General features: G+C 52.0%; 7 protein-coding genes across 7 annotated transcripts; 5 read left to right on the top strand and 2 right to left on the bottom strand.

The window, feature by feature from the left end:
• Positions 1 to 1,198: 1,198 nt before the first annotated feature.
• On the top strand, positions 1,199 to 4,186 carry CLAFUR5_08470 (MutS 1; the record flags this gene model as incomplete). The annotated part of the gene is made up of 1 exon (XM_047907618.1): positions 1,199 to 4,186. The coding sequence occupies one exon, from the start codon at positions 1,199 to 1,201 to the stop codon at positions 4,184 to 4,186; it is 2,988 nt and encodes a 995-aa protein (XP_047759191.1).
• A 498-nt stretch (positions 4,187 to 4,684) lies between these two features.
• On the top strand, positions 4,685 to 5,521 carry CLAFUR5_08469 (Glyoxylase B2; the record flags this gene model as incomplete). Its single annotated transcript, XM_047907617.1, has 1 exon — positions 4,685 to 5,521. One exon carries the CDS (start codon positions 4,685 to 4,687, stop codon positions 5,519 to 5,521), a length of 837 nt encoding a protein of 278 aa, XP_047759736.1.
• A 328-nt stretch (positions 5,522 to 5,849) lies between these two features.
• On the top strand, positions 5,850 to 6,365 carry CLAFUR5_08468 (uncharacterized protein; the record flags this gene model as incomplete). Its single annotated transcript, XM_047907616.1, has 2 exons — positions 5,850 to 5,979; positions 6,052 to 6,365. The coding sequence occupies 2 exons, from the start codon at positions 5,850 to 5,852 to the stop codon at positions 6,363 to 6,365; spliced, it is 444 nt and encodes a 147-aa protein (XP_047759686.1).
• Positions 6,366 to 6,536: 171 nt separating this feature from the next.
• Positions 6,537 to 9,092, bottom strand: CLAFUR5_08467 (Acyl-CoA ligase SID4; the record flags this gene model as incomplete). Its single annotated transcript, XM_047907615.1, has 2 exons — positions 6,537 to 8,765; positions 8,823 to 9,092. 2 exons carry the CDS (start codon positions 9,090 to 9,092, stop codon positions 6,537 to 6,539), a joined length of 2,499 nt encoding a protein of 832 aa, XP_047759685.1.
• Positions 9,093 to 11,562: 2,470 nt separating this feature from the next.
• On the top strand, positions 11,563 to 12,966 carry CLAFUR5_08466 (Adenylate-forming reductase; the record flags this gene model as incomplete). The annotated part of the gene is made up of 1 exon (XM_047907614.1): positions 11,563 to 12,966. One exon carries the CDS (start codon positions 11,563 to 11,565, stop codon positions 12,964 to 12,966), a length of 1,404 nt encoding a protein of 467 aa, XP_047759684.1.
• Positions 12,967 to 13,543: 577 nt separating this feature from the next.
• CLAFUR5_08465 (V-type proton ATPase subunit e) lies at positions 13,544 to 13,960 on the top strand (the record flags this gene model as incomplete). The annotated part of the gene is made up of 3 exons (XM_047907613.1): positions 13,544 to 13,554; positions 13,605 to 13,741; positions 13,845 to 13,960. 3 exons carry the CDS (start codon positions 13,544 to 13,546, stop codon positions 13,958 to 13,960), a joined length of 264 nt encoding a protein of 87 aa, XP_047759683.1.
• A 208-nt stretch (positions 13,961 to 14,168) lies between these two features.
• Positions 14,169 to 15,318, bottom strand: CLAFUR5_08464 (uncharacterized protein; the record flags this gene model as incomplete). Its single annotated transcript, XM_047907612.1, has 4 exons — positions 14,169 to 14,282; positions 14,347 to 14,892; positions 14,946 to 14,999; positions 15,130 to 15,318. The coding sequence occupies 4 exons, from the start codon at positions 15,316 to 15,318 to the stop codon at positions 14,169 to 14,171; spliced, it is 903 nt and encodes a 300-aa protein (XP_047759682.1).
• Positions 15,319 to 18,235: the final 2,917 nt, after the last annotated feature.

Genomic DNA, 18,235 nt, shown 5'->3' with positions numbered 1-18,235 from the left:
TCGACACGGATTGGTTCTCGTCTGTGGAAGGAATGAAAGCGTGGCTTGAGATCCTGGTAGAATCATGCTGCTGTGCGACGTTTTGTCCCCGCCACAGCCGAATAATGATGACTTGTTGATCGAAGCAGACGGCACGAATGGCATTCAGCTGCCGCACGAGGGCAAGATTGGTAACGAGATGCTGTGCTGTGCGCGGAGTCGTCGAGGCGATCTGTCGTGTGATGGTCGCCCTCGTTCACGACGGCCCTGTCTCAAGGCATGCGGGACCTGGGAACAGGCAGGAAGCGGTATTGCTTCTGTCAGCCGTTCGTAAAGATCCAGCGGTAGTGATAGTGGCAAAAATATGCTGTGCCAGGATATGTCAAATCACAAAAAGGCTTCATACCAGGAAGAAAAGACCATTTGCAGCATCTTGCCATCGCCGTAGCTCGCTTTCATCGTCGTTGGTCTTCGTACGATACCTCCGAACATCCTCAAAACGCATTTCCAGACCAAAAGATCAAGCACAATGGCAAAAGAGAAAGCCAGGCGCAACCGCAGTTGCCCGCTACTGGAATTGAACCAATGACCTCATCATTACTAGTGATGCGCTCTACCTGTGTTTAGGTTAGTCGGCGGCGCACTGAAGCTGTCAGCGAATAATCATACCTCTGAGCCTGAACTTTTTGTTAGCTTCGACAGCTTCTCGGACAGTGGACTCGTCTCGTGATGAACTCACTAAGCGGGCGAATTGTTGAGAGCCAAGCTCGTTCGCTGATGCACGTGATCAATTCTGACGGTATATAGCGCTCCACGTTACTCCAGCGGTGAGGAGAAGTGAGCCGAGGAAGTCCTGGAAAGACACCAGTGTTCAGACAACCAGAAATAGCATAGCATCCGAGACACGACGAAGACGAGACCGCTGAGTGTCTGGGATATCGTCCAGATATTATTCCAGTGCCGTCGAGTGATGCTTGATGTCCACAATAGATGCATTCACTAGTGCTCGTTATGTTGTTGTGTTGGTATTGTTGGCGATGAGAAAGAAGTGGACTAGAAGTTCGGGAAGTGTGGTGGGAAAGTCGAGCCGAGGCACGTTTTTCGGCAAGATCCGCCGATCGAGACGCGCTGCTGGGACGCGACAACAGCATCGACTTCCAGGGGCACTTACGATCAACGACACAACACCGCCGACGTCTCCATCCACACCGGCCATCATATGAACGGCAGGACTCTTCGCATCTCGGCGAGATGTAGCTTGCACCGCGCGCCTGCAGGCTCAGCCAGCTTGCGGACCAACGAACATGGCTTCAACGTTGTGCAGCAACATATTCAACTCAGAGGAGCCAAGACACGCAGCACCATCAAAGCAGATCGCCTGCCTCAGGGAGCGCTTATCCCTCTGCCCGAACAACATGTCGAACCCATACCGGAGAAGACGTATCCTGCCGTCCTGCAGCAGCACTTGAACAACGTCCGAAAGTTCAAGGACTGCATTGTACTGACCAGAGTCGGCGACTTCTACGAGATGTACTTTGATCAAGTCGAAGAGTATGCTCCATTGGTGAATCTGAAAAAAGCCAAAAGGGCAACTTCCCTCGGCCATGTGCCAATGGCAGGCTTTCAGCACACCCAGCTCGACCGCTACTTGAAGATGTTCGTCCAGGACCTCGGCAAGCAGGTCGCCATCAGCGAGCAGATACGCTTGCCAGAGTCCGAACGTGGCGCGAAGGGTGGCAGTATGCTATTTGACCGCAAAGTGACACGCATCGTTACTGCCGGAACGCTGATTGACGAAAGCTTCGTGGACCCCTTCGAGAACAACTATCTGCTTGCAATACATATCGCTGGAGCCCTACCAACAGGGACGACTAACAATCAAAACCGGTCCGTGCACGACCATCTGAAACGTCGTGTCAAGGTCGGCTGCTCATGGGTGGATCTGTCTAGTGGCGCTTTCTTCACGCAACCGTCGGATCTTGGCAGCCTCCCTTCTCTGGTAGCACGCATAGGTCCAAGAGAGATTGTCCTAGACTCCTCGCTCGAATCTGTTGACCAAGTCGTTCTTCAACGTCTGATTAGTGATGCGAATCTATCAATTCACTTTCACACCCAGACCGCTACATTATCGACAATATCAGACTGGTCTTCAATGCTAGAGAAGGCAGTTCCGGACGACGAGCAACCGGACTATACCTCTCCAGAAGTGGCTGCTGGGAGTCTTGTTTTAGACTACGTCAAGGAGAAGCTGGGCGGCACACAGTTGCAACTTCAAGCTCCTGTCCGGCGGCTTCACGACGAAGCCATGACGATCGATAGGCAGAGCCTGCGCAACCTTGAAGTACGCACGACGATCAGGGACGGCACATACCAAGGCAGTCTGCTGCAGGCAATGCGCCAGACCGTCACCAAAAGCGGCGCTCGTTTGTTGAGCCAGCGACTTGTAGCACCGTCTATGTCACTGTCAATCATCGACAACCGGCTCGACCTTGTGCAGGAGTTGCTTCAGCACGAGGCCTTGCGTGAGCATGTCACTGCTCTTCTCAGACGGACCTCCGATACATACCGCTTGATGCAGAAATTCTCTGTTGGTCGAGGCGACGCCGATGATCTGCTTGGACTCGCCCGAACGGTTGAGATCATGCACGAAGTAGCGGAGGTCTTGCACACGCACATACTGACTCACCAGGACGCATCCCCAAATACAGGGAACGCCGTGGAAAATACCGAAATGACCTTCCTCTGGGATATTTTGGAGCGGTTAGACCTCGACACTCCATCGAAAATCGCGCAAAAGATCTTGTCCGCCATTGACGAAGCTGGTCTGAACCAGCAGCATCTCGCAGAGGAAGCCTCGATGGAAGAAGCTGAGCAGATGACGGAGCAAGTCGTGGCAGCTGATGAGACAGGAGCGGACATACCCAAGCTGTCGAGACGAGCAGCGAAGCCACCTGCAAATGAAGAGAAAGCTGATGCCATCTGGGTAATGCGCAGAGATGCGTCGATAACATTGAAACGAGCGCATAACGATCTCGATAGTCTGCTGCAAGCCAAGCGCGAATTAACTTCCAAGTTGCAGCAAGAATTGCGATCCTCGAGTCTCACGCTGAAATGGAGCGCACAACTCGGTCACTACTGCCATATCAAAGGCAAAGATGCACAAAGTACCCTGTCTGCGTTGGCTGGAGCTCGAGTCATCGGAAGCAGCAAGAGCACTCGATCTTTCTACTTGTCCGATTGGACGCACCTTGGTGTGCGGATAGATGACAGTAAGCTGCGGATCAGGACCGAAGAAGATCGTGTTTTTGCCAAGCTACGAGCTGAAGTCCTGGAGAACCTGATGAAGCTTCGGCGCAATGCTGCAGTGTTAGATGAACTGGACGTAGCATGCTCTTCAGCAGTCGTCGCTCAAGAACGAGGCCTCATCCGTCCACTGCTTAAAGACAACTCTACTACCAAGATCATTGGCGGACGTCATCCCACAGTCGATGTTGGCCTCAAGGAGCAGGGCCGCAACTTCACCGCGAACGATTGTGCAGTAGGCGACACGGAGAAGATCCTGCTCATTACTGGCCCCAACATGGCGGGAAAGAGCACCTTCCTTCGCCAAACAGCTCTCATCACGATCTTGGCCCAGACAGGCTGCTTCGTCCCAGCTGATTATGCCGAAATTGGTCTCGTCGACAAGATCTTCAGCAGAGTCGGCTCTGCCGACAATCTCTATCAAGACCAGTCGACTTTCATGGTCGAGATGCTGGAGACTGCAGACATCCTCAAAGAAGCCACTCCGCGCTCTTTCGTCATCATGGACGAAGTTGGTCGAGGCACCACACCTGAGGACGGATTGGCTGTCGGTTATGCTTGTCTGCACCACTTGCACAATGTCAACCAATGCCGATCTCTCTTCGCAACGCACTTTCACGCGCTTGCCGACATGACAAGGGACTTCGATTACTTGTCTTGCTACTGTACGGAGGTAACAGAGCAAGAGGGCGGCAGCTGGATGTACGATCATAAGCTACGTCGTGGAGTCAATCGTTCTTCGCATGCGTTGAAAGTGGCAGAGCTCGCGGGCATGCCGGATGCTGCTATCGCAGTTGCAGCCGAAGTGCTTGCAGAGCTGCAGCGAGACAAGGCCGATACATCTGGCGTGAATCAAACTAGCTCTACTCAGGACAATTCTGCGACCATGGCCCTAGCTGGATGAGACCTTGACAGGGGCCAGTTTCCTCTGCCTGTGCCTCCTTTGTTGCCGTTTAGTAGTCAGACAATAGACCTCACCACTCATGTGCAAGCCCGAGGACCTCAGCCTAAATGTACTGGTAGGCCTACAGCGTCGTCGTGCAGCCGAGTTACATTTTCAATCCCGGCGGACCGATCATCCTAGCAAAATCTAGGTATAGAGCTAATAAGCCAACATCGATCTGGCGACAGCTAAAAGCGCATTTTACTCGGCTGCACGAAGACGCTGTAGGATGGGATCCATGCCGGCTTCCAGTGACAGAGCACCGCATGATCCTATTGCACCACTGCCAGGGAAAGGAGGCTGCTCGGGAACCTTAATTCAACACATCGGCGACCACGGGGATGCTGCGAACAAAACGGATTGGTTGCTTCGATGCACTCGATCCAGCAGCCCGAATGCCGCGTGGTTCAGCGGACGCTATCGCAATCTAGCTCTAAGCTCTATTTCGATTGACCTGGAATGGACTTCACGATGGATCGAGCGAGAACCGACTTCGATCAATGCGACCTGTCTTCTCGAGTCGAGGTCCGCACGTTTGTCGAGCCGTCAACCAAAACCTGGCAGTACGTCGTTATTGAACCCCACGGCATACACTGCGTTATCGTCGATCCGGTCCTTGAGCACACTGATGAGCAACCACGAGTATCAACAACAGCTGCAGACGAGCTTCTCGATTTCATCAAGCAGCGTCAGCTGCAAGTCGATGCCATCTTCGAGACCTGTTCCCAGTCAGAGACTACTCGCTCCGCAGCTTGGTACCTGCGAATGCAACTACTGGTATCACAGGGCTACGCACCACGAATCTGCGGAAGCCGGGCTACAGCTCCGTTCAACAGGCTCTTCTCCCGCAAATATGGCAAGAATTTTCGCGACACCCTGGAGAATGACTACGCGGATGGAGAGGCAATGGCTGTGGGAAGCATGAGCATCTCAATCGTGTCTTTGCCGGGACTTTCCAGCCCTGATGGACGAGCTTATCTCGTGGAGGACAACATCTTCGGCGCACAGCCTGTTGTCGAGCTTCAGTCAAAGTTGGAACAGGCGATGAAGGATTGTTGTTATGACTGGGACAGTAGCGAGCGGTATCACCAGGCCTGGCTATCGATGCAGAAGATACTTGGACTACCCGCACATACCAGGATCTATCTGAGCAGTGCGGACACGGGCACAGCGGGCGAGGTCACGGCACGAAGAAGGCGTCGTCCTTTCTCGACCGTGCAGGAATGCATGCCAGAAGCCGAGACTGTTCAGTCCATGGCAGACGACACCAGGGCTTTGCTAGGAGACACGCAGTAGTAGCCCCCGGAAGACATTTTCTGTGCGTATCAAGCTTGAAATCCTGTGACATGTCTCGTTGCTCGATTTGCAGCATGCAGATATCAAGCTTCTCGAAGTTCAGAGATTAAGGTACTCAGGAATGCACAATTTATGCAGGTCCCGGTGCAACTTCGGGCCGAGGCATTGAATTTCTTGAACCTCCTTGGCCCCTCTCTTGGCTCCTCTCTTGGCTCCTCTCTTGCGGTTGAACATTGAACATGAGCCGGCTCACACCTGGGCACCTCATCAACACAACAAACAAGCAGATCACGGAACATCGACCAGCATCACATTCCCATCACGCCACATGTCGAACATGGCCCTCAGCATCGGCAAAGCGCCACTCATCCGCCCCGTCGCCGCCCTCGCAGGCTGGACCTTCGTCATGGAGGTCTGGATGTACGCGACCAGGATCCCAGCCATGCAAAAGTACAAGGGTCGGTCTCGCTCTAGCCCCTCGGACTGCAGCGGTCTCTGATTGTCACTTCCAAACTGACTCTGTCTACTAGTCGATGTCAGCCCTGACAAGGTGTCGAGCGATCTGCAGACCAAGATTCCCCCGAGCGTTCGCTTCAAGGCAGACAACTACAATCACTTGCACGAGCAGCCAACCGTCTTCTACGCCATTGCTCTGTCTCTGGCCATCCTCGGAGATGACCACCCATACACTGTGTATGGCGCCTGGGCATACGTCGCTACTCGAATCATTCACAGCGTCATGCAGGCCACTGTGAACAAGGTCATGGTCCGATTCCAGATCTTCGCGACAAGCTCTTTGGTGCTGGCTGGAATGACTGGCAGGCTCGCTCAGTTGATCTACTAGGTCAGAGAATCGCAATGTGGAGGGATGGCGTGAGGCAGATGATTCTGACTGCGCAGCGAAAGGTCAGAAACACGCTGCACGGGCTGCCAGATTTTTGTACAGGAGCACACTCTTCTTTAATGATATCGCTTGACCTCTCTAGCCCGCCTCGGCGGTTCATTCCATCTGACGCTATGGCAACCGCCCTACACCTATGACAGCCTTCAGGCAGAAGTCTGCTTCTTCGTCGAAGACCTTGACTAATGCTTGCAGAGCGCTGTCTCGACAACCCTTCCATTCTGCAACAGCGGCCGTGAAGCCGGGATGTTTGCCATTGCCAAACAGCTTGACGAATTCGCTTCCGTCGCGGAAGGGCCACTCAACGCTTATCTCTTGGATCACCACGTTCTCGGCACCCACAGCATCGAATGCTTGTTGAAGGTCTCGCGGCTTGGACCATCGGCTTGGAAATGGGTCGGAGACTCGAAATGTATCGTCCAAGGTCCGGCAAGCACGTTCCCAAAGGATGTATGGAAACACAGGTGTACCCGTGATAGCGAGCGCGAGAGCACCACCAGAGCGAGTCACGGCTGCCATCTCCTTGACTGCTAGTAATGGATCGTCTAAGATGTGCAAAAGCATATTCGAGACGGTATGAGTGAAGATATGGCGAGGAAAGACTTTTGAGAGAGCGAAGACGTCCACGACACGCTTCTCGACTCTTTTACTGGTCAGGGATGTGCTTGACAAAACGATCTTATCCAGCATGAGAGGTGCAATATCTGTTGCGACGATGCGTCCGGCTGCAGTCGTCTCTGCGAGGACTGCTGTCGCCGCTCCAGTGCCTGCCCCAACGTCAACAACCCGAGAAATCTCTGTAATCGGTTGCGAACGATTGACCATCTCGATCAAATGAGCGGCAACTCGGGATGAGGCCTTTTGGATGCCCTCGCTGTAGGCATCCGCCGCGTAGCTCCACTTGGCCTTGTCGGCCAATAATTGAGTGGCCTTCTCGCGGAGCTCGAACTTCTGGATCTTGCCAGATGGTGTCTTCGGGAGGTCTGTCACGAAGAAGACTTCTTTCGGCAACCATGTGCGGCCGAGTTTGGTAGCCAGCCAGAGTCGAATAGCTTTATGACTAGCTTGCTCAGCATCACTCGCCAGGACGACAAATGCGCCAACGACCTCGCCGTAGAATGGGTCCGGTATCCCGATCACACTAGCATCCTGAACAAGAGGGTGCTCGATCAACAGGCTCTCAATCTCTGCAGGATGGATGTTCTCACCTCCACGAATGATGACATCCTTGATACGTCCAGTCACGGTCACGTATCCATTGACATCTTGCTGGCCCTCGTCACCAGTCCGCAGCCAGATCACCCCGGTGGATGGGTCGCGGACCATGATATCGTTGGTCTTGGCCACATCTGCCCAATAGCCTTGCATCAACAGGTATCCGGACACAACCAGCTCACCGCGGTCACCAGCAGGAAGTTCACGAAACGGATCATCTCGCGCTACGACTCTTACGTGCGTATGCGCCAAGGGCCTTCCTGCGGTCGACGTCCGTTGCAAGACGCTATCTTCGGTCGGGTGTGACATCGTAGCTGCTCCAGTTGTCTCGCTCATACCCCATGCTACCACGAGCTCAGGCAGGGAAAACACATCTTGTATCCGCCTCAATAGTGCAGCGTGGACTGGAGAACCACTGATGATCCCGGTTCGCAAGGATTGGAAGTCCTCGTTCTTGATCTTATGCTCTCGAACATAGTCCAGCATTGTGATGAACATCGTCGGCACAGCGTACAACGACGAGGCCTCCAACGTACGAAGCGCTAGTACGGTCGCCTCAGGACTGAATGCTTCAGCAGGGAATACCAGAGTCGCGCCAAAGCACAAAGAAATTGCCATTCCGAGAATGGTCCCAGATACGTGAAAGAGTGGCAAAGGACAGCATATCACATCGCGGTGGGTGTATCTCAGGCGCTCGCCCATGATCAAGGCAGAGTTGACGATGTTACGATGCGTGAGACATGCGCCTTTCGGAGCCGTTGTCGTTCCTGAGGTGAATTGAATGAGCGCGACGTCCCCTGGACCAACATGAGTCTCCTGAAGGGTATTGTCACCAGCGATCAAATCGTCCCACGGCGTGAAGTTCTCCGTCGGGACGATCTCATCAGTCCTGCCGCCTGCATTGTCTACCACGATGATATGGTCTAGGCCGGGCACCACGTCGTCTTTCGCCAGTTCTTGCAACAGAGGGGTGTTCGACTCCGATCGATCATATGCCAGTCGTGCATCGAGGGAAATGATGAGACACTTGGCACTAACATGGTTCAGAGCACCGACGACCTGCGCCAGCTTGTATGCTGGATTAAGAGGAACGGCAATAGCTCCAATATTGTAGCAGGCCAAGATGGACTTCAACGACTACGTTAGCCTGAATGCTCGCTCTTTTACAGACAGACAAAGACTCACCAGGTATCCTTCAAGACTGTTGCCAAGACTGGTTGCAACGCGGTCTCCTTTCGTTACTCCAATTGTCTGCAAAGACGCTGCAACAGACGTGGCCAAGCCATTGGCCTTGCTATAGCTGATGCTCCTCTGGCAGTTGTCATCGAAAATAGCTGTCTGATCTGGAAATCTTGCAGCCGTCTCCAGGAAGACATCCCGCAACGTGCACTCCAGGAGAGCCTTCCCATCATGGCAGCTGTTCTTGATGCTACAGACTTCGGTCATTGTGGTCATGACTGGATATTGTATTGATGGCGTGGCCTGACCGGTTGTACAGCGCGCTGCAACTTTTATGAAGCTCTGCGCCGGGTCACGCGTTGAAGCATGTTATAACGAAGCAAGCTGCTTAACCGAGTGGAACTATGGGCTCTATTAAGCACAGCAGCATTTAAACTTCTGGGGGCCATAATCGATCCTGGATTCTGCTGGGATGATCTTGATCGGTCCGCGCTTTACCCGATGTGTCCAATGCAACAAGACGCTGTACTCTCACGCTGAGTTCCGACGCTCAAACCGGTCCTGACAGCCTGCTGCGAAGACTATGGCTGACCGCCTGTCCCTTCTGGCCATCTCACGGGGTATGCCGTGTAGGGTCAAAGATGTGATTCGTCTGGTCGGCCAGCGGCGTACGACAGATCGAACCATTGGGTCGTGTTCTGAAATCATCATCGTCCAGCATCAAGAGGCTCTGCGGAGTTCCGCAGTGTAAGCTAGAAGCTTGTTTGTTCTTAGAAAGCTGAAAGGACGTTCGAGGTCGCATACCTCTGGCACACTTGGCTGGGTTCAGCCATAATCTGTGGTAGATCCTTCCGCCTTCGGAGCTTCCTAAGACAGGGATGAAGAAGGTGTACAGGTGCTTTGGGGTGAGGCTGGTCGGGTATCAGCGCATCCCATCGAAAACTCACTGCCAAATAGCTCCCGCTAGTTTCCATCTGAAGACAAGGAAAACATTGGCTGCAACCCTTGACGATGCCCATTCAACCGACAACTGACAACAATTTTCGGCCAACCACAGCCTCGCACTAAGATCGCGCCCGTCGCATAGACACCTACAGGACTGCAAAGGGATGTCCAAGGCGATAGTTCTGTCTGTAGACACATGCTGGCAGAGAGCGGCCGCGGGAAGTACGTTCTGAACAAAAGTTAACGATCGCATCAGATCCGAGGCGCCCACCTGGCCTGGTAACTTGCGACTGCGAGGCGGGAGAACGAAGACGTGAAGGTTGTACGTCGCGGCGTGAAAATGTCTGCAGCTACGCAACTGGCCTCAAGACATAGCACCTATGCAGTCGACAACAGCCATGGTGATACTGTACCATAGTCTCGCAGCTTGGCACTGGCTGCTTTTGGCAATACTTAAGTGCTGACTTCCTCGTTTAATCCGCAACGAGCGATGAGCGGGCGATGTAAGCAGCGCCGCCAACTAAGACATCCGACAATACGCCTCGATGGATACACCCTCTTCATGCCTGTCAATTAGGAAACCAACGCCTTCACATGGAATACGGGCTCTTGACTTTGAGCTTGATGCGAGTAACATCTACCAGGGCCATTTCGCATCCTCAGCATCTCGCAAGCGTGCCGGAAAATCCGCCGCTCCGATAGCAAACATATCCTGGTCGTGAGAGGATTTACCCGCACGCTTGCGAGATGCTGAGGATCCCTTTGCAAACTCGAACACAAAAGAGTCTACTTCTACGATCAGCATCTTCAGCCTCACTATACGTGTTTGAGGTGTAAGTTCATGTTCGTAACAGTCCGTGCGACCCCCATGTGCCTGTCGTTTGACGTATCATGTGAGGACGCAGCTGGCAGGGGACGAGCTGACTTTCGAGAAACTTTGACCGAGAAAAGGTGCAAAGGGATGCGAAATGGCCCTGGCAGATGTTACAGCGTCTTCGTGCAGCCGAGTCAAATGCGCTTTTAGCTGTCGCCACATCGATGTTGGCTTATTGGCTCTATACCTAGATTTTGCTAGGATGATCGGTCCGCCGGGATTTAGAATGTAACTCGGCTGCAGGAAGACGCTGTATTTCCGAGCTAGGGTAGTGTTCAAACGTGCAACCCTAGGATAACGTTGCATTGATTGTGCCGTTGGGTAACTTGGGTTCCTACAGCATCTGTCTGCGCCGGAAGGTTATCGGTATACTCTCAACCCAGCCACGCAAGTGATCCTGGACCAAGCTGGGCCACGTGTATTCACCGGCACGGCATGCCCTACATTACTTCAGAAGCCTAGGATCTGCTGCATTGACGCTACAGACGCCAATTTTAGGACTGACAACCAACAACCTCACCAAAGAATGCCACCTCTGCCATCCGATGGCAAGATGCGATGCCCTTGATCGGCACAGATGTAGCTTTGGCTTGATGTGTCGATTTTACAGGCCGCTCATGGACCCAGCAACATCAACACAAAGTTCATGACCGTCGGACAGCTCGAAATACTCACGCGGCATCTCGTCAACCACCGCAGCCTTGGCACTTGTCAACTCAGCGCTCTCTCGCGCTACTCGCTGCATAGACCTCCGGTCGAGTAGCTTGGTACTTGGAGATCGATATCCATTCTGCATCGGCGGATGATTTCGCTGTCCAGCCGACTCCCGGGGTTGCGAAGTCCAGTACATGTACTGAGACCGCAAAGGACTTCATCCGGTCAATCTCCAACCAAAGCCCCGACGTAACGGTGCTACATGTCCAAGTCATGGCCACGGCGGGGAAGAAAGCCTCCGTATCTACCATGGACGAAGTCGAGAAATGCCAAGAACGCAAACAACGACACCATCCAGCCCAGCGCCTTTTCCGACCGATCTACAACGCCTGGGTTGGTGACTACGCAAGCGTATACAAACTACTGTTCACACTCGTGCTATCAGCCAACATCATCGCTCTCGCCGTGGTCTTGAATAACATCAACGACGACTCATCACCACTCCTGAGCTGCGCCAACGCCGCAGTGGCGAATCTGACAGCTGCTGTCTTCATTCGACAACCATACACTCTGAACTTCTTGTACCACATAACATGGCGAGTTCCTCGATCGACACCACTTTGGCTCAGACATCAGCTTGCCAAGGTATACGAGTTTGGCGGGATCCACAGCGGCGCGGCTTGTTCGTCGATCATGTGGTTCTGCGTTTTCGCTGGGTACTTGGTTCGAGATGCTGCTGTGGGAAAGAGGAGGAACGTCGCCGTGCTGACGCTGGTGTTCTTCCTGATCCTCGTCCTAGTCTGTATCGTCGTGACGGCAACGCCCCAAATGCGTCGGAGACACCACAATCTTTTCGAGCAGTGCCATCGTTCTCTGGGATGGCTTGCAATCGGCGTGTTCTGGATCGCGCTCATCTTGTTCCTGCGCGATCAAGTCGAGACTCTCAACACATCCATAGGCCTGCAACTGATCAAACTCCCTATCTTCTGGCTCCTCCTCTACCTCAGCATCAGTGCGATATGGCCATGGCTTCTCCTCCGCAAGGTCCAAATCGTGAAGACAGAGCGCTTATCAGACCACGCTATCCGTTTGTACTTTGATGCAAAGGAGAGGGTACCACCACAGCATGGCGCAGCGATTTCGAAATCACCGCTACGAGAGTGGCATGCTTTCGCAGCGATTGATGACTTCGAGGATGCCGCAGGCGGATCCTCGTCCGTCATAATTTCCAGGGCCGGCGACTGGACAGCAGACACGATCGCGAATCCCGCTCCCTACTACTACATGAAAGGAATTCACCAGACTGGAGTCGGATCGACAGCGAAGATGTTCAAGCGAGTGGTGTATATGTGCACGGGAAGCGGTGCTGGGCCTGTTCTGGCTGCTTTGTCGTTACTGATAGATGTTGACCTGCGTATCATATGGTCGGCTCCGAATCCCGAAGAGATATTTGGGGTTGAGATGTGCAAGACGCTGAGACGCTGGGACCAGAATGCTATCATCTGGAACACGAGAGAAAAGGGAAGACCGGACCTTGTAGAGCTTGCGACGGAAGTGTGCAGGGAGCATCGGGCGGAAGCATTGTACTTTATCAGCAACAGAAAGTTGACGAAGCAGGTCGTAGGCGCTTCGAGGTTAAGAGGCATTGCTGCTTTTGCGCCGATATTTGACTCGTGAGAGTAGACGTATGCAGCATGTCAAAACACTTGGTGAGCCACGCTGTATCATGTTGGCCGGCTTTGGGCCTTTCGGCGCATCGATCTCGACGCTTTCATTCAATGATGCTTGTTGTCACGAAGATTCCATGCGGTGACATGACAGTCCTTGTTCATGCTACGCCAATCCGTTGACGTTGTGCGGTCCAAGGCATGTGTCACAACGCTGACTTGGAATTGGCAATTCCTCGGTATGGTCTGACTGGCGATAGCAATTGCCCGTCTTTGTGTCCAGGTAGTCACCGTCATTGTACTGTTCAGCTGCTTCGTTCGCTTGCTCGAGGCTTGTGTATAGAATACACCTTGGCGGAAGGTAGTGCATCTTGTTTGTAGGATCACTCAGGTCCCAATGGTCATAATCGCGTTCCATTACAACATAGCTGTGTTGCAAGGAACGAGGGTAGACATGATGTGCTATGTGAGTAGTACATGTATCATCGCGACTGCCTCCGGGTTGAATTCCGCTCTCGTGACGAAGCTACCTCCAACCTGCAAGCACCGTTGACACCAGAAACACTACACGAAGCACGACATACATCATGGCAAACGGGTACGCATATCCTCACCTCACCATTGCGCCTGCTAATCTCCCATCTCCAGCTGGTCCCTCATCATCTCCATCATCGTCGTCGCCCTCATCGGCGTCGCCGCCTGGCTCTTCAGTCCCAAAGGCGAGAACCAAGCCGTCTGGCGATCCACCATCATACTCGCCACTGCGAGTTGCTGGCTGATGTGGGGTGAGTCATGTGGAGCGCAGCGAGGCCATCATGCCCATGTGACCCATCCGTGCGAGACGGTGGGCGACATGGTACATGGACGTGGAGGCTGACCATATCACAGCGATAACATTCCTCGCGCAATGGCATCCTCTCATCAACCCCGAGCGGAAAGACCTACGACCTGAGTTCAATCGAGTCCCCGGGCCTGCGAAACCGAGTCCCGATTCGATGTTCTGAGGCAAGGAAGAGCAGATGAGGCACAAGGAGCATGGCGTTTCGGCAGCAAGGGAATGGTTGTATAGCATGGAATGCGTCTAGATTCAGGAAGAGCGAGAGAGAAGGGCGGCATGTGTACGTGTATGAAACAGCAATGGGATATCATGACATTGTGCCGAGACCGGACTACATGTACTACGCGTACGCGCTGCGACACAATGCTGTACGCTTAACCCAGCCCAACAGTCTCCATGAGTCTGCGCCATACATCTATCAGATCTCCCGTCTCTACCACTCCCGCGGCAGCTACACCTCCGCCTACTCCCACAGCTCGCAGTATGCCCTGCGTCACACGTCAGTCTACATGTATACACACCTAACATCAGACTTGCCATCATTTCACTCACCATTCCAACTCCCGCCCTCCCCACCGCACCCACGCCCGCCAACAGCGCCGCTCTGACGTACCCACAATCCAGCAAAATCTCCAGCGCCGCCACATTATTGATGATTACCGCCCAGCTCACAGCGCTCGCACTGCTGGGCAGATCATACTTCCAAACCAGCAGCATAAGCGGGAACAGCTTCGTGAAAGAGCTGACCAGCAGTGCTGTGCTGATCAATGCAGCATGCGGGTAGTGCGGGATGAGAGGCAGCTTGAGGGACAGGACCCAGCGGATTGGGAGGTGGAAGGAAGCTGTTTCCAGAGTGCAGAGGAAGAGGAAGAAGAGGTATTGCAGGAGGATTGGTTGCGTGGCGAGGAAGCTGGAGTGGTCGGAGTCTTGGTCGGGAAGGCTGGTGGTGTTGGAGCCGGAGGGGAAGGGTGGTAGTGGTGGTGGTGGTGGTGGCGAGAGGGGGAGGGATGGTGAGGTTGGGGTTGCTTTTTCGATTCGGGCCCAGGTTAGGTAGACGTCGAAGAGCAGGAGGAGGATGCCGAGGCGGAGGATGGAGGGCTGGATATGGGTCAGAGGAGCGGAGATGCTCAATCGAGGTATTGTGTACTTACGTCAAACTTGTCATCCTCTCGTCCTAGCCTGTTGAAAAGCAGATGGCGGTAGACCTGGTGTTGTCAGTAAGGTAGGCGTTGAGTAGCACTGCCAAGAAGTCTGAAGGGGAAGCAACAGGTTGTTGCAATTGCGAACACGACTCCATCTGATACAAGACATATGTGACATTGAGGAAGGACTTACTTGCGGCTTAATCAACACCAAATCAATAAACAACACAACAAAGTCATGCTCGACATATTTATCGGCGAAGCGCTTGCATCGTGGGCATTGTGTCAGGCGAACGCCCTTTCCCAAGGCCTTGTCATCGGCTTTGCTGTAGGTCGTGTATAGATTGCTGACTGGGTAGCGACATTCGATACATATCGGCATGATCCTTGTCGATGTGTTGTCGGCAAGAGGCGTGTTGCGAGATGGATGTACGAAAGGGAAGGGGCGGAGATGACGGCCGACTGCGGCCGAGCATGCCGATTACACCTTTACAGACAATGTGAGTAGATTGATTTATTGAAGAAGATCTACGAAAGCAAGAAAGAGAGATAAGCTCGAATGCGGAAGGAAGAAAGCACGCTAGAGGCTTAGTATCTAAAGAACTAATAGGACATAGTATTAAGTCACCCCTATAACGCGGCTCTAGATACTAGAATAGGTATATATATACTAAAGAAAGTGAACCGTCGTTTACTATTACTATATTACCGTCCTCTATATCGTTATACTATTAGTAGCGCGGGTAGTACTAGTATAGCGACGCGGCTACTAAAAGTTAAGAGTATTTTATATACGCTTATTAGCTACTACGAATAATTAGTACGGTTTACTATAATAGTAACTATTATTAAATAGGTACAGATTACGTAGCTATAGAAGATAGGAATTATAGATTATATAAATAAAGAAGGACCTAATAGGATAGCGTGTATCTATATATAGTATCGCTAGTTAATAGTATAGGTGTTTTAGGAGGGACAGCTATACTTAGGACTTAACTAGTAAGCCCTAATTACTTATCCCCCTAAGTACCTAATGTTGACCCTATGACCTATATATTCTTAATAACTGTTATAAATAAATAAATAAATACATTTATAATGCCTATCTAGCTCCTAAAAGGTCTACGAGGCCGGGGGCTATTAAGGAAGAGAGAGAGGAAAACCGTCGTATAGGGAAAACCCCTCTTTAGGTATTAGTAAGTTCTCTCTATTACTTATTAGTCAATCTGTCGTACTAGAAGCGGTAAATACTAGGTATTTAGCTACCCCGGAGTACTAATCTACCCGGTACCTAGGAACGAGTATTAGTAGCTAGCCGACTATAAGGGCACGCGTACCGTAGGGTCCGAATAAGAGAGTTATTATTCTACGAAGCTACGAAAGAGGAGCGCGAGGCGCGGCGAAGTTATAAAGTAAAGCTAAGCCGCGCTAACCCGATACGGAAGGTCCGCGGTTTACCCGGGCTAACGTAGCTATAGTAAGGGGTCGCGGGCTACCCGTAGTACCGACTATCGAATAGACGACAGGTCGACTATTAGTAGAGGCGGGTCGCCTATTAAGTAGGAGATAGGTTAAACGTCGAGCGGAAAACAAGCTAGCTGTCGAGTAGACGACGAGTCGACCCTTTCGGGCTCCTATACTCTATTAGTACTCCTATTACTATTCCTCCTACGCTCGGGGTCGCTATAGGCTACAGTCTACCCGCCTACGTAGTCGTCGGTACTACTAGAGTTCTACTACGTCTATAGGTAGGGCGCCTTCGAAGGCTTCCTAGAGCTCTTCCTCCTAGGCTACCTCCCCTATTCTTACTACTATCTTACCCGCTATCTAGAACTACTATAGTAGGCCGGTACGTATTACTATTCGTACCGCTATCCGTATCCTACGCGCTATACCTATTATATATTAGAAGTCTATAGCCCTAGTCTCGAGGCGTATTACCTACCGGGCTTCTATAAAGCGTAGGTAGAATAGTACGATATATTTCGGCGTCTTAATACGTCTATATTCGTATAGGCTACTATCTACTCCCGGTACCTTTCGGCGATATAGATAGTCCTTAAACCTAATATATTCCGAGCGGAGTAGTATTACGACTATTACCTATAGGCGGGTAAGGACTCGGAAGAGTATTACTCTATCTCGGCTAATAGGTCCTATCTTCGCCGCTACCTCGTCTTCTCGTCGGTACGCTCGTTACCGTAGTAGTTACCCGTTTAGGTACCTTTCGCCTTTATCCTAGCGCTCGTTCTAGATTCCCTATATATATCTACGGACCGCGTTCGCTATAGCCTTCCGTTCTTCGCGTCCCTATCCCGCTCCTATTACTAGTATACTACTAGCTAGGGCCTATACTCGGAACTTTACTATTAGGGTTTATTATATATCTAGCTACCGCTAGGCCTATAATTCTATCTTCTTTTTAGGCGCTATAGATCGAAGGCGTGTCGTGATCGCCTAGTACGCCGCGCGGATGTCGCCCCCTACCTTACTATTTACCGTCTAGAGCGTATAGCCTATAGCGAGCTATTAGAGGTAAAGGTCTAGTAGCGCGATCTACGTGTTAGCTTCTAGGACCTACGTCGGTATAGTACGGTATACCCCGGTCGCCCTACGTAAATATTCGTTCTATACGTTTTAAATCTACTTTATCTAGCTAGTCGCGTAGGATAGATACTAGACTAGTACCCTAAAGGTGATCGCCGGTCGGACGATAGAGCTATATAGCTAGCGTACCTTTATAAAGGCTACGCCCTATATAGAGGCCGCGAGGCGTATAACTAAGGCTTTATTCTAGTCTCCCCGCTACCGGAGCTACTTTAGGTAGGCGTACTACCGGAGTTACGTATCTACTTAGAATCCTAGGACCCGGATAGATAGCTATAGAGTAATCTAGCTTACGCCGGTCCCGGCCTCGATTATAGCTTAGAGGTTATATTTCTTCGGGGTCCTCGTAAGGTAGATTATCTAGTACTTCTTAGGTATAAAGACTACCCCGTATCGCGCTACCTAGCCGTTATATACCTCGAGCGCCGCTTCGAGTTAGCGGTAATTAGTCTCGGTTAAGTCGCTATATATTAGGATGTTCGTATTGTCGATAAAGCCTATATAGGAGTTAGTACCGCCGGCGCTTCCCCTAAGTAGCGAGAGGAGCGTAGAGGTAAAGAAAAGGAAGAGGATCGAACAGAGCGATAAGCCCTACGGGATCTCCGTTTCTATAGGCCGTATCTAAGGTTTACGCTACTCTCCTAGGACGAGCTACGTAGACCGGTTACTAAGGAAGGACTTAATAAACG

Source organism: Fulvia fulva, chromosome 3 (assembly GCF_020509005.1).
Source record: "Fulvia fulva chromosome 3, complete sequence".
NCBI classification, from domain to species: domain Eukaryota; kingdom Fungi; phylum Ascomycota; class Dothideomycetes; order Mycosphaerellales; family Mycosphaerellaceae; genus Fulvia; species Fulvia fulva.
Note: the sequence above shows the minus strand (reverse complement) of the source record. Positions and strands in the feature narration are given on the sequence as shown.